This window comes from Setaria viridis, chromosome 7 (assembly GCF_005286985.2).
Source record: "Setaria viridis chromosome 7, Setaria_viridis_v4.0, whole genome shotgun sequence".
Lineage (NCBI taxonomy): Eukaryota > Viridiplantae > Streptophyta > Magnoliopsida > Poales > Poaceae > Setaria > Setaria viridis.
The window spans coordinates 19,568,075-19,581,744 of NC_048269.2; the positions used below are offsets into that span (position 1 = coordinate 19,568,075).

At 42.6% G+C, this 13,670-nt stretch overlaps 1 protein-coding gene across 2 annotated transcripts; it reads right to left on the bottom strand.

The window, feature by feature from the left end:
• Positions 1-327: 327 nt before the first annotated feature.
• Positions 328-11,466, bottom strand: LOC117864032 (kinesin-like protein KIN-7E, chloroplastic). 2 transcript variants are annotated; one of them, XM_034748001.2, is made up of 25 exons: positions 10,944-11,466; positions 10,720-10,817; positions 10,017-10,106; positions 9,197-9,249; positions 8,874-8,939; positions 8,741-8,794; positions 8,319-8,378; positions 7,979-8,057; positions 7,316-7,383; positions 6,927-6,989; positions 6,679-6,783; positions 6,089-6,193; positions 5,754-5,861; positions 4,993-5,139; positions 4,417-4,599; positions 3,970-4,140; positions 3,645-3,878; positions 2,997-3,137; positions 2,782-2,907; positions 2,491-2,541; positions 2,344-2,391; positions 2,038-2,268; positions 1,254-1,937; positions 984-1,073; positions 328-787 (listed from the first exon to the last, which is right to left on the bottom strand). In XM_034748001.2, the coding sequence occupies exons 1-25, from the start codon at positions 11,324-11,326 to the stop codon at positions 767-769; spliced, it is 3,459 nt and encodes a 1,152-aa protein (XP_034603892.1). In that variant the 5' UTR covers positions 11,327-11,466; the 3' UTR covers positions 328-766. The 2 variants fall into 2 exon arrangements, with proteins under 2 accessions (XP_034603892.1, XP_034603891.1); XM_034748000.2 differs by having other exon boundaries at positions 3,645-3,881; positions 10,944-11,464.
• Between the last annotated feature and the right edge of the window lie 2,204 nt (positions 11,467-13,670).

Consider the following 13,670-nt stretch of genomic DNA (forward strand, 5'->3'; position numbering starts at 1 on the left):
CTGGCCGGAGAGAAAAAGCTTACCGCCGGCGAGGACACCAGGAGGAGCCACGGGCGGTTTGTTTTATGGCGGAGATTCGGAGCACGGAAACGCCATCCGCCGCGCAGTCCCGCGCCGCAGATGACGCAACGACGGACATTCGCAGCGGCACAGGCGCCACAGCACATCATAATCAATCGCAAACCCGTATCGCTGCTCGGCCTGGCGAGGCAGCAGCGCCCATGCCCGCGACCGTGCCCCGGCCGATCGAACCCCCAAGTCAACCTCGCGTCTGGCGCGGCGCCAAGTACACGGCAGTCACGCGCTCTCGCACCAGAGATCAGGAGCAAGGCGCCAAGCCAAAGCTGCAGCCGCGGCGTCCGGCTGGGTCTACAGTTTTTTTAGTGCAGAGCACGGTGCAGGTACAACAAGAACTCCGCCTTCGGCGTCTTCCCAGTTCCTACAAGTAAGTAAATACGTACAATCCGGTAATCCTACGGTCATACTGCTACTAGTATCTTTCTGGTCCAGTAATCAAGCTGTACAGGAGAGGGTGTCTGCATGCTAGCTAACTAATAGAGAAACATCAGCGCCTGCAGTCCAACCGCATTTGGCTTCTTTTCCTTGCGGTGAAGTGAAGCACAGGCAGCCAGTGTCCAAATGAGGGTTTGGTCAAGGTTGCTTCGATTGCAGTGAGCGAAACATCACCGCGGCGGGCACGAGGGACCGTCTGCAGGAATGCAAGCTGTTGTCTCCCTTTAAGCGACTTCTCAAGAAAGGCTTTCTGCTATAGCACCTGACTCGCCATCTGCAGAGCACGCCGGAGGCGTGTCAAGAAGGTACAAGACACTTTCATACGCCAATTTCAAATACTAGCACGTATGAATGGGTAAAAGCATGTCGACCATGTTGGGACAAAAAAAATTCCCAGCTTTCCGTACGCGCAGATGCTGGCGTGCCGTGTGCGAGGGAGGCTGTGGGATGTTGCAGGTGAAACAGCATACCTTTTCTTGGCAGATCCTTGACAGTGCTTCTACATGGAAATTTTGTAGCTCTTCAAGGACTTTAACATCTAGCCCCCTGAGGTCCTCGCCCTGAAAAGAAGAAGAAATTGTATCAGAAGCACAGAAATACAAAAGGCTAAATTGCTGAATTTCAGTACAACTGTCAAGTGGCTCAAGGCAAGTTGCCAAAAAGAAATTTTAGGGTGCAAAAGTAGATTTATCATCTTATCAGCTGGAAAATTAGTGCAATGATAAAAAAATCATAATTACCTTCAATCTGGACACGACGCTCTCCAATTCTTTGCAGCGCCTTCTTTCAAAATTGTACGCAGCTCTTGCTTCTTCAATGGTACTGAGGCCATCCCAGCTCCCATTATCTGAAGATTGCAATTCACTTACCGCTCTGCCACTATCAGTCTTAGATGAGTGGAAGCCATTTTGCTTTGCTTTGAATTCAAATACATCCTCTTGAGAGCTTTCTTTCTTCACCTTTGAAACAAGGACCCACATACTTGCCAGCTCGTTTTCCAACTCATGCTCACGGCATTTTGCATCGTCAATTATCTTTATAAGCTCACTCTCTCTTCGATCCTTTTGAGATAGTGTGTCCTCTAACACAGCCTCCCTCTGACAACTAGCAACCAGCTCTTTCTGCAACTCCTCCACTAGAATTCCATTCTCATTATCACACCGTTTTGTGTCATTGTGAATGTTACTCCTTGAAACTGATGCAGTTTGCTCTTTTGCCGCAGCTAAGTCTGCGTTCAGTTTTGCATTTTCATAAGAAAGCCTGGTGACTTCTTCCGCCAAATTCTTTAGTTCAACTGCAGCGGCAGATGCCAATTCTTTAGCATAGGACGATTCCTCGGCCAGCTTTTGACTGTGAATTTCCAGTCCATCCTTCTCTTCCGCCAACCTCAGATTGTCTTGCTTCAAACTTTCAATTTCAGAAGCCTGCAGCACCGCTTTTAGGTTTCAGTTGGCATATCGTAAAATGAAGATGAAGCAGATAAACTAAAATGGAAGATGATAACTTAGGGCATATGCTTTTTACCTGCTTGAGCACTTGAGATATTAATCCTGACTCATTTCCTTCAGTTGTTCTAGAGGGCATATTTGCATGGTTTGAGATTTCATTTGTGTTATCCCTAGTATCAGTGCTTGCCGTTGATGGTTCACTAGACTGCACACTGGCAAAACTATCCTCGCTTTTGGCAGCCTTCAAGCTACTGATTTCTTGCCTCAATTGTGCAACTGTTTCTCGTAGTTCTGCATTTTCTGTTACCTGTTTGAACAAGAAAATGGAGTCAAATTAATCTATTAAACATCAAAAAGATTTATGACCCCACCCGCTGCTCACCTTAGCTTGAAGTTGGTCTTGAAGAATTCTATTATCCGCAGACATAATCTAGAGAAATCACCCAGCCAGAAAGAAAACAGTAATTAGTCCAGCATAAATTTCAACAGCATAAAAGGATACTAGCTGACAGAGTGACTATTGACAAACCTCCAGTTCAAATGTCTTCTCGCTCAACTGCGTGCTCAACTTCGAAAAGGTCTGTGAGAAGATTAGATTACATGAAATCTTCAGAACATTGATATGACCATCAAAAAACAAAATATTCTAGCATGTAGGACTGGCTCACAGATTAGAAAATAAAACGATTGAAATGTCTTCTCCCTCAACAGTGTAAAATATAACTAAAATATGCCCACTGATAACTGGTAGAAAGTTGCAAGTAAATCAAACTAAGATGAAGTTAGACTTCAGCTCATCATTGCTTAGTCATTTCATGACCTGGGACAACTCTGTCTTAGTGGCTGGATCTTCTGTAGTTTCAAGTGATTGAACCATCCGCTGCTCTAGCAAATGTATATGCGACTTCTTTTCGGCGATTTCCTCCTTCAACTTCTCAATTTGCCCCTGCGGTAGAAGAAAATAAAGGGAATAGGTACTTCATAAAAATACACCGAAAAATGGCTTAATTAGTTACAGGACAATAAGAAAATTACCTGAATATGTACATCATCAGGGTTGTTGGCTGCTTGCTCTGACAGCCTTTTGAGTGAGCTTGTACAAAGTGCAACTTCCCCAGCCAGCATTTTGACCTGCTCTTGTAGAAGATCTATTTGATCCACAATGGTTGTTCCACTCTACAAATGCAATGATGCTATCAGTGTCAATTACTGTAGCGAATGCCCACCAAAACAGCACACAATTAGAACAAGATGCGAAAACCAAAGAAACATGATTGGATGTCCTTTAGCAAGGAAGGTATGACCATGCTGCTCCTGGTCAGAGGTGGTAGCTGGGCGATGGAAAATAAGGATTAGGAAATAATATCAAAATTTCAGAGCCTGCATGAAATCAATTATTCAAACTCCATCATCATAACATAAAACTTGAATCCACATAGCAGCTTCTTACACCTAATATAGTCTGATTATAATAATTTCCTTTGATGGGCAGCAAAGATTCCCCAAGGGCCATTGTCCTCCAGTAAGCAATACACAGAGACGTGCCAGATTTCAATTATAATTACATAGTCTGTGCCAGCTAAAATTGCTCGTTGGAATAAGGCGATGCATGCAGAGGGAATGTGGAAGGAGGGAGAAAAATGGAATGAGCGAAAGAAGTGTAAACATAGAAATTCAACTCACTGGAGGAGGGTGATGTGCTCTGGACGCAGCACTAAATAGGTCACCAGCTTGAGTCCTTTCAAGAAAAGAATCAGCAAGTGTCGCGTCATCTCCTTTCCTGGTCATAGATTTCCTTCGACCATCCTTCAGGTCAAGCAGCAAGTTTTTTTGTTGTGATGATTTAGAGCAGGAAGGTGAGCCGCTAGCATTGCTATCACCATCCACACTGGATGATAACCCTGATAGTTGGTCAGACTTCTGCAAGTTAATATATAGAATCATTAATGCGTGCAATCCATATAGCTAGACTGTCCTTCATGCTATCCATAAGTCCATATAAAAATACCTTTAGTTTGAACCAACCAAGCATTCCACGTTTACGATTCCTTCTGTCAAACCTGGCTGACTCATCAGGATTGTTCGAATCAAGTTTCCCTTCAAGCGAAAGTTCTGAATCAAGGCTAATATCATCATCATCTACGAAGTATTCCCGCTTCCGATCAGGCAGATACACAAGCTGCAATTTGAAACAGAATAAGAACAATAGATACACTGCAATACAAAAAAAAAAGAGGAAAAAATCATGCTGTGAGTATCTAGGCACCACATTATCATAAGCACTTAGGACATGTAGCAGTACGGTGAGTAAGTTCTCTCAAGCTAGCTAGGACATAAGTTTCAACAAGAAAAACAACATACCATAGAGCATGCTATTGCTAAGTTTTGTCCATTGTTCTGAGTTGGACTGAAAGAACAAAATACCACAACCAAACAAAACAAAGAGGGCTCAAACCTCATCTTCCCCAAATGAATGTCGTCGACGGAGGTTAGTCTTTCCCGAAACATTTGAGGATATTGAACTTTTGGTTGATACCAATATTAATTTCGTTAGCCTCTGAATTCTACCCATCAGTGCTGCTTTTGCTTCCTCTTCCTGTTCTAGCCTCGACTGAAGTTTGACTTGCCCAGCTTCAAGCTATCACACAAATAGAATATAAGGAAATAGAGTAATCTATTTGCATTGAAATATGACCAATAAGGCAATAACTATTGTCCACAGGGAAAAAGGTTCATTTATCTACCAGGATATTATCAGTAAAGGCATATCAATTTCATAATTCCTCTGTTTTTAAATGTATGATGTTTAGAACAAGCTCATAGTTCATTTGAGCTAATTAACCTGTCCTAAACGTCATATATTTAAAAATGGAGTGACTAGCACATAACTACATAAGCATGTAAGGTAAAAGCGAAAACTACTCATGCAGTAAAGTTCTCATTGGCATGAAGTTAAGTTGTGGAAATAGTTTCCAGAGATCAAGAAATAAATAATATTTCCCCAAAAGTTTGAATAAGATAAAAAGCAAACCTGAAGTTTTAGGTTAACAAGATCCTCTTGATCCGTAGGGAGAATACACCCATTGCCCATCATACCACGTCTCAATTGCTGTAGCTCTTCTTTCAGGCAGGATATCTCCTTTTGATACTTCTTTATTAAGGATTTCTCATCTATTATCTGAAAGGAAAATCCATCAACATTAGTAACAAGCATACCGCAGTATGGTGCAGAATGTTGGCTAAAAAAGACGACATGTCCAGCAGATAAGTGTTGCGGAAATGCGTATGTTGCGTTGGATTTGTGGTCGTACGAGAAGGGATCGAGTCCGGAATGAGGATATACGTAATAGGTTAGGGGTAGCACCAATTGAAGAAAAGCTTATCCAACACCGGCTGAGATGGTTTGGACATGTCCAACGAAGGCCTGGTGCGTAGTGGAACCCTAAGGCGTGACAGTAATGTGAAGAGAGGCAGAGGAAGATCAAAATTGACATGGGAAGAGGCAATAAAAGGAGATTTGAAGGGATGGAATATACCCAAAGATTTAACCCTGGATAGGAGTGCTTGGAAAACAGCTATTCATGTGCCCGCACCCTGATTTGTGGTTCTTGTTGGGTTTCAACTCTAGCCTACCCCAACTTGCTTGGGACTGAAAGGCTATGTTGTTTTTGTTGTTGTATTAGTAACAAGCATACTGCAGTATAGGTTTCCCCTACTGTTTTCGCTAAAAAAAACATCAGTAACAAACAAAAGTAGTGCAAAATCATGGATTGTAGACTAATTGATTATTACCTTATTTTGAGAAGCTTTTATTTCAACATGTTTGCTCCTGTGAGCAAATTTTAATGTGTTATGTGTCTCCTCACTGTTGCTGGATGCAGGGGTAACTGTGCAAATAAGCTGCAAAAAAATGATAAGCATTACAACATAGCAACATTGACATTCAGAGCATATGTGGAGCCTATGTTGCTATGTTGTAAAAAAACTCGACCGGCGGGGGAAAGACCGCCCCCACGGCATACGTGGAATTCTTTTCCACAAACCAAAAGCAAAATATGAAGACAACAAAAAAGTTTTAGTGAAGCAAGAAAGAAAAGCACAGACTATTTTGTATAAGAACTACTCACAGATATGCGTCCATGCCCACTAAGAGAAGACTGAAGTAAGCGCGTGAGCTTTGAGTCTCTATAGGGAATATGAGTGGCCTTACCATCAGTAAGTTTAGCAATTACCTGCAAGGAAAATGTAGACAACAGTTTTACCAAGTGAAGTACAACCAAATAAATGAACTAAGAACATGACCATCTTGGTAGCATCCCTTGCTACCTAGCCAGTCATATTTCAGGACTAGCAAGTAGCAAATAAATCTAAGTTCACCTAATTGCGATTAGGAGCCATGTGCTGATCTGTCGCCCAACTAGCTCTGATAGACCAGAGAGGAACACCGGTTGGGGCACAAATATATGAAGGAATATTTTCATCTATACCACCATTTGAGTTGCACTTTTAATCTACACCATCAGTCTGTCTCAATGACATGAGGAACCAGACCCCACATATCATTGACTAGTCTGATGGTATAAATGAAAAGTGCCCCTAAAGTAGTGGTACGAATGTAAATCGCCCAATGTATGAAACGGTCCACGAAGTTAATCTTTTCTATATATATCAGTATGTCATGGTAATAAGACAAATAGTTAGCATATAGGATACTTACTGTTCCAAGGGTGAGCAAACTCTTGTTTATGTATGAACCTTCTTTGCGTCGTAAACCAGTTGTTTCAGTTTTGGAACTCTCAGAACCAGCAAGGTCAATTAAGTTCTGATCAAAGGATATAAAAGAATATTATAAGAGCACATAGATGTCCCAGAAACTCTAACCAAGCTCCTGTATGCTAAATGCCATGAAACACAAATTAATTGTAAGCGAAGAAAATTAGAAGCATACTGCAGGAGAGGAATTACCAACTGAGACAACTTAACTTCTTCCGCTGCATCACTTTCACCGGAGGGACTACTCTCAATGGTCTGCAGTTGTGTTGTGACATATAAGGTTAGCAAGTCTACCTGATTTAACTGTTAAAAATTTTATTAGCCTAGTCTTACCAAACAAGCTTCTAATGGGGAAAAGAACAGAGTTTGAGATCCAACAAAGTACTACGATGTGAGACAACTAACAGTTTTTTTTTTAGATTTAACAAGTATTAGTTGCTGTACATATTATCTGGGGTAAATGACACAAGTCATTAAATTTTACATGGTGAATTCAAGTGTGCCCATTAAGTTGTTTTAGATAAAAATAACACACTTGAATATATAATGCAATGAACCAAAAAGAGAGGAAGCAGCAATACCAATGTGAAGATTGTGTGACTCCTGCTGCTGACAAGATTGAAGTTGTTTGATCCAACATGTCTGTGCTCTGCAAGAAAGTAATGGCATCAGTAGTTCAGATCAATACATGATTTGATTCCATCGGGTACAAACCAAAATTAAAGGAATTGTACAAACACATACTCTCACATACTTGGATAAAGGCACAAGCATTATGCATGTTTGAATTTTATATTAAAAAAATCAATATAAGTTATGAAATTCAGTTTTTTTATGTTCCATGGGAAATACCTATTAAATAATAGTGGACCACACAAGAGATACAATTTCAAATGGAAAAATCATGTGCACCCTAATCAAAACACATGTGTACATTAACAAAGTCAACACCATGGAAACTAATATTCCTTGGATGCAGTCGTAATAATCTAAGAGAAAGCTCATGTACCGACCAGTTCATCTAAAAGCTTAGGCTATTGAGGATAGTGGACAGCGTACTTGAATGCCTAAAACACACAATCAAATTATCCATCGGCCAGGTTTTGAACTTAGATCTCTTGGATTTAATACAATACGGGGACCCATACACCAAATCAATTCACTAAGGATTATTCTATTGAAGAAATGTGAGCAGTATACCACAACATAAATATAAAGCATGTCCTCTAGATAAAAACAAATACCTTCTCCAGATGCTATTAGAGAGAGTGCATGCGCAGGTGACAAAACAACCTCTTCTTTAATCCCTTCCACATAAGTTCCCTAAATGATTAGATCAACCGAACAAATAAGGGTATGATAATTTATCAGTTAACACAGAGAGACTTGATTCACAATAATGGACAAGATTATCTTTCTCAAAAAGAATGAGAAAAAGGACAGCCAATAGACAAAATAAACAAAGAGCAGATAAGTAATGAATATGGAACAATTCATATAAATGAAGTAAAAGAAATCCATGCAGCCTAACTTTTCTCGAATAATTACAAAACAGAATTTAATAAATACTAATACACCAGGTACCTGTGCATCTTCTCGAATTCTGAGATTCTGTCCCGTTGGATCAAGTAAATCGTTGATAACCTACAAAGTTATAAAGATAAACCAAGCTTCTGAACAAGTACTGCACTGTTTCATGATTGAGTTCTGAATCAGTACATTTCAACACATTTTGACCACTTTGTACTGGCCTATGTTTCATTACTTGTATGCAGTTCAAGATGAATAATAACATCAGAATCCTTCCGTATAAACTGCATTGTAATTAGGACTAGCATGGGAATTATGATCAAGTCAAAATATATGTCTATTAGTGGGAAATAAACTGGCATCTGGGATGTACCCTGTGTATGCAATCAAAGATCCAATATGAAGATGAAATTGTAATTGGCCTTGGTGTTGCTATGAAGTAGTAAGCAAATGCACGGCTTGAAAAGAGAAGTCACCTCGTTGTAAATTTCAAGATATGAAACTCGCAGAAGAAACTCTCGTCCAGGTGTCTGAAGTCAACAAAAGAGATGATAATGTCATGCTGGCCTTTTTTTAGTCAAACAGCAGATAGAAAATTGAGGAAATTACATCTTGGATAATGCTGAATACATCCTTCACTGCCAATGGAATGATTCCAGGTGACTTCTGTTCTCCCTGCAAGAGTAATCCAAGTGTACCGTGAAAGGAAGTTCAACATTGAAGACTAGAAGATTCTTCATCTCCAACTTGTAGTGTATGAAAATTGAAATTGAGTTTCTTTAGCTTGGTATCATAAGAAGAGGATGATGAGCGCCATATATACTAAACAATAAAGGTCTGTCTTGTGCTGAACAAGCAAGTATACAGCAGACCATTGCTCGAGGCATTAAAGATAGTAGACACATTTGCGTAACACCAAAGCAGAAACTTACATGCATGGTGTGAGTTTTCCCACTGCTTGTTACACCATATGCAAAGACCGTGCCTGTAAGGAACAGTGAAATTTTAGGAAACTGAATAAATCTCAAAGTACACATGCTATCCCCAGTAAGATTTTTTGTCTTTTTAGGCCATTGTTACGGTCTCCAACACACATATTTGACAATTATTACTCTTTCTAAATATATACAAAATTAAACTTCCATGCATGAAGTTATGTTCTTTTGAAGGTCATAACAAATTTTTGGACCAGAGGTAGTAAGAAAGCATGCAGCACCACTGCACCAGCCATGCTTGTGCTTGGGTCCTAATGAAAAGCAGAGGTGGCAATGACAAGAAGAAGCATGCACACGCACATGGACACCAACTGCTAGATTTCTCAAATTTTCCGCCCCCCAAACACAAAAAAAGGCTCAATGAGAAGGGCCACCGACCTACCTACCAATCTGCATTCTATGATAGACATTGTTTGCATAGTCCATGACTTGAATCTGTTGTCTACAAAGCTCTTCTAACATGCAGCTATCATCGGCTATGAAACACCGATACTTCGCTGACCCTGCCGTACCCGTATCCAATACTTGCGAATCCGATACTACGATACTCTCTCTATATCACCACTGTGTTGTTTTCCAAAGTCGCATATTGCTGTATCATATCGCCGTATTGGTGATACATTGATCATCGGAACTGACTTCCAAATGTTGTCCCACTTAAAATTCTAATAGGCGTGTAACAACGGGTCCAGTCTTACAACTAATTAAGATCACTTATATTTCTAGAAAAATCAAGAGAGCTGAAAATGGAAAGTACCATTGATTCCTTGCATGGCACCACTTACAACATGCTGAGCAGCAACATCATATACGTGCCGAGTTGTAGTAGCAGGACCAAAAACTTTATCTACAAAAGAGAAAAATGCAAAGCATTCATATGGTTTAGTAAGCCCTGCTACACTACAAACTTGGTTAATATCTCTAGGAGGTGCATTAAAGCTTATCTCTGACTTCAGGTTCTCTTACTGGAACATGAATTTAGATTAAAAATGACAGCAGAATTAACAATCCTCTAAAGAAATAACAGAATTTAAACCACACTGTTCTTTACCATTTATTGAAACTTCTACTGAAAAGCATGAAGACCTTACCATGTTCTACATTTTGCATACTGTACAGCACGCCTGATCAACAAAGTGACAAATAGTACAAAGCATAAATCTATCTTCATTGATTATTAGTGATTAGAGTACAACACTGACCCTAGGGAATCGTTTTAAACTGTTAGCCTATCTGCTCAACTGTGACTATGTATCAACATTCATACCCCCAGTATGCCCAGAAAAGGAATGTGAGCTCCTACCGCCAATCCATTACCAAATATGGCACAATCATCATCCTTATTCTTCAGACTCACCAATCAAATTTATCCCCTTTTGGGGCAAATAGGTATGTTTCCTTCGCATCATCAACCGTTGTGCATTGTGGTACCACACAGCAAATGAGCCAAGAGCACTCACCGAAAGCATAGGCAATGCTGGGGTTGTACTCGTTGCGCACCATATTGTCACCGTCTGCGTACCACGCCACCTCGTCCCCCTTGTTGATCTCTCTAGGACTACAACACAAAATACAAAAAACGCACGAGACGAACACACAGCTCAAAGCCCACGAAATCCAAAACATCATGCCCGCCAAGGCTCCAACCATGGCATACAGCGCGCAAACAAGAGTAAAAGCACACCTGAGGGGCCGGAAGCGGACGGTGACCATGATGTTCTCCTTGGCATTGGCCCCGTCCACGAGCGGCGCCCTCCCCGCGGCGCGCGAGGAGACCGACGAGGGCGTGGTGGGCCGCGCGGATGCGGTAGAGGACGGCGTGGCGGGACGCGCTGAGGAGGACGGGGTGGTGGGGCGCGCGAATGCGGCGGACGGAGTGGCGGGGCGGCCGCCGGAAGTGGACGACGGGGTGGTGGGCCGCGCGGAGGCGGTAGAGGAGGGGGTGGACGGGCGGCCACCCGAAGAGGTCCTCGCCGGCGGAGGAGGCCCCGCCGCCGCCGCCACCGGTGCCGAACGGCGGGAACGGAATGGGGAGATACTGGAGCGCGTCGACCTCGACGACGACATTGCCGCGCCGCGGCGGTGGAGATTGGAGCGGAGCCGGGCTGGGGACTAGGGTTTTTTTTGGGGGGGGGTTGGGGGGTGGAGGCGAGCACGAGCTCGTGGGGATGGAGAGGGAGAGGGGAGCTCGTGGGATTGCTTTGGCGGGTCGTCGTCTTCTTCCTCCGAGGCGCCCGGGTGCCGCCTTTTTGGTGTTTTTTGGTCTAAAGCTCTGAAGTTTTCTGGGGTTTAGGACCACCGGTGGTGAGATCACCGCGGCCTCTTGAGTCTTGATGTCAGTGGCTCGCTGAGCAAACTGTTTTGGGTGTGAATGTGATAAGCATTTGCGCTATGCTCCAATTTCAGGAATTCAGGTCATCCGAAGTTGAGTAGAGGAGCTTCTGTCAACGGTCCGTGCATGCTAAGCATCCCAGCAGATTACTTATCCGTCATCACTAATACATTCCTTTCTCCCTTATCAATAACATTTTTTTATTGTGAAAGGGCCTCTACAAGTGGTTAGAGCAGTAGCACCCAGCAGGTTCATATTTGACTTCATGTGGAAGCGAATTAAATGGATATGGAATAAAAAAATTATAAAAGAAATAGGTAGAAGGTTACTCTGCTGACTTTGGTAAAAAACATTTTTTTATATTTTTGTTAACTAGTGCTACAATATATTACCAAAACACCTCATACTCATAAATAGGGTAGAGGAATGAATCCCCTTCATTTAGGTGAGAGGGAGGTGTGTTTTGGTGATCATCAAAGAAATTTGGTAATGGGGATCGGATTGCACAAAAGGATAGGTTTTTAGTATTAGGGAGTAATCTGTTGGAGATGCTCTTAGGACCGATCCGTGGGTGGGGCGGAGCCAGAAATTCTGCTGAGCCAACAAAAATTACTAAGGTTGGCAACAAATTTAGTAATTGAATAATTTTTCACCATATTCGCTACTTAATGTACTTAGTTTGGTAACATAGAAATTCATGATCTTGTTACACAAGGGATAGTAGAAAATCAGTATATTTATGAAAATGGGGTTGCGAGTTGATCATGACTACCCAAAAGCAAGTGGTATTGTGCTAAAATATTTAGAACATCTAACCTTCTTTTTAATTTCAGTTGTACTCTGCATTTCTTGGTGTCATAGAAGTCATCAGTACATGTATTAGAATCTCCTCCTCAATGTAAATTATCAAGCAATCTCTTAGATTTGATGATTATCTTGCAAAAAATTAATATTCTGCTAGCACAAAACCAAAGCACCAAACTAGTGTAGAATTAGTAGAGAAAACAAAATGATTTAATGAAGCACCATCTAATAATTTTATCAGCTCGAATTGGAAAGGATGAACCGGAGTAATTTGTGATTCTAGGAGGTCATGAAATCTCACCTCTATAGATGCAGCCTGAGGCCCTACTATTTCATCGTCGACTTTGTCGCTTTAATTGATGCGCACTCATGCTAATTCAGGTGTGCGGAGTGATGCCATGGACTATGCATCGACACGGCATGCGATAGGGTTAGGGACTTGGGTGAAAGAGCAGAGGTAGAAGTGCGCATCAGAACTATGATGGCAAATTAGCGAGCAACGGAACGTCGTGGGATCTCTAGCCATTGATTGATGGCAAAATTTGCTACAGAACATGCAAAGTGACGTTGATTTGCTGCAAGACACCGTTGACCGCTCTCTATGTTGGAAGACACTCACATGTTGTGTAAATTTGCTGGAAGACACCGCATGCCAGTTTTAGACAGAAGAGGAGAGAGAAATGTGAAGAAATGACATTTTTTCCCTAGCCCCACATGCCAGTTCTTTCTTCTTTCCTTCCTCCTCCTTCTCTTCCTTTGCTCCGACACGCCATGCCTCGACTGACCGAGCCACCTGTGCCCCACCTGTCCTGCACCGCTCCAAGCGCACTACTAGTCGACTTGCTGAACCGCCACCATCCGTCTTGCCCGAGCCGCCGACGGGCAACCATTCCTACACTCGCGCGTGGAGCTCATGGGGATTTCCTCTCAAAACAAAATGGCTTGCTCGAATCGCATCATGTCGATACCCATGTTGCTGCTGTTCGCCGGTCCGATTTGCCGGCGTGGGTAGGTCTCCAGCCGATTCCTCGCAGCCACAACACCCCTCGAGCTCGCGCATCCATTCCTCCGCTTACCTGTCGCCCTCTCTCCTTGTGAAGGCTCCTCTCATCCGCCTTTGCTCGCCTCTTGCCGCTTCCCGTGGAGCTCTGCTGCGCCGCCACCTCTCCCCACAGTGGTGGTGGTGGTGAGCTCTATGGCTCCCCCACACCGTCGCCCATCGCTTCCTGTCGCGCTACGCCAACCCTGCCGCCGGCGCTGCTCCGCCACGCCTCG

Bases quoted from the DNA above. Each gene is read 5' to 3' on its own strand.
- LOC117864032 (XM_034748000.2), bottom strand. From the start codon at position 11,326: ATGTCGTCGTCGAGGTCGACGCGCTCCAGTATCTCCCCATTCCGTTCC. The intron at 7,384-7,978 runs GTATTTGTTTTT...ACTTTCTTGCAG, and splicing joins TCTAATAGCATCTGGAGAAG to AGCACAGACATGTTGGATCA. The intron at 6,990-7,315 runs GTATTGCTGCTT...ACACAACTGCAG, and splicing joins GTCACACAATCTTCACATTG to ACCATTGAGAGTAGTCCCTC.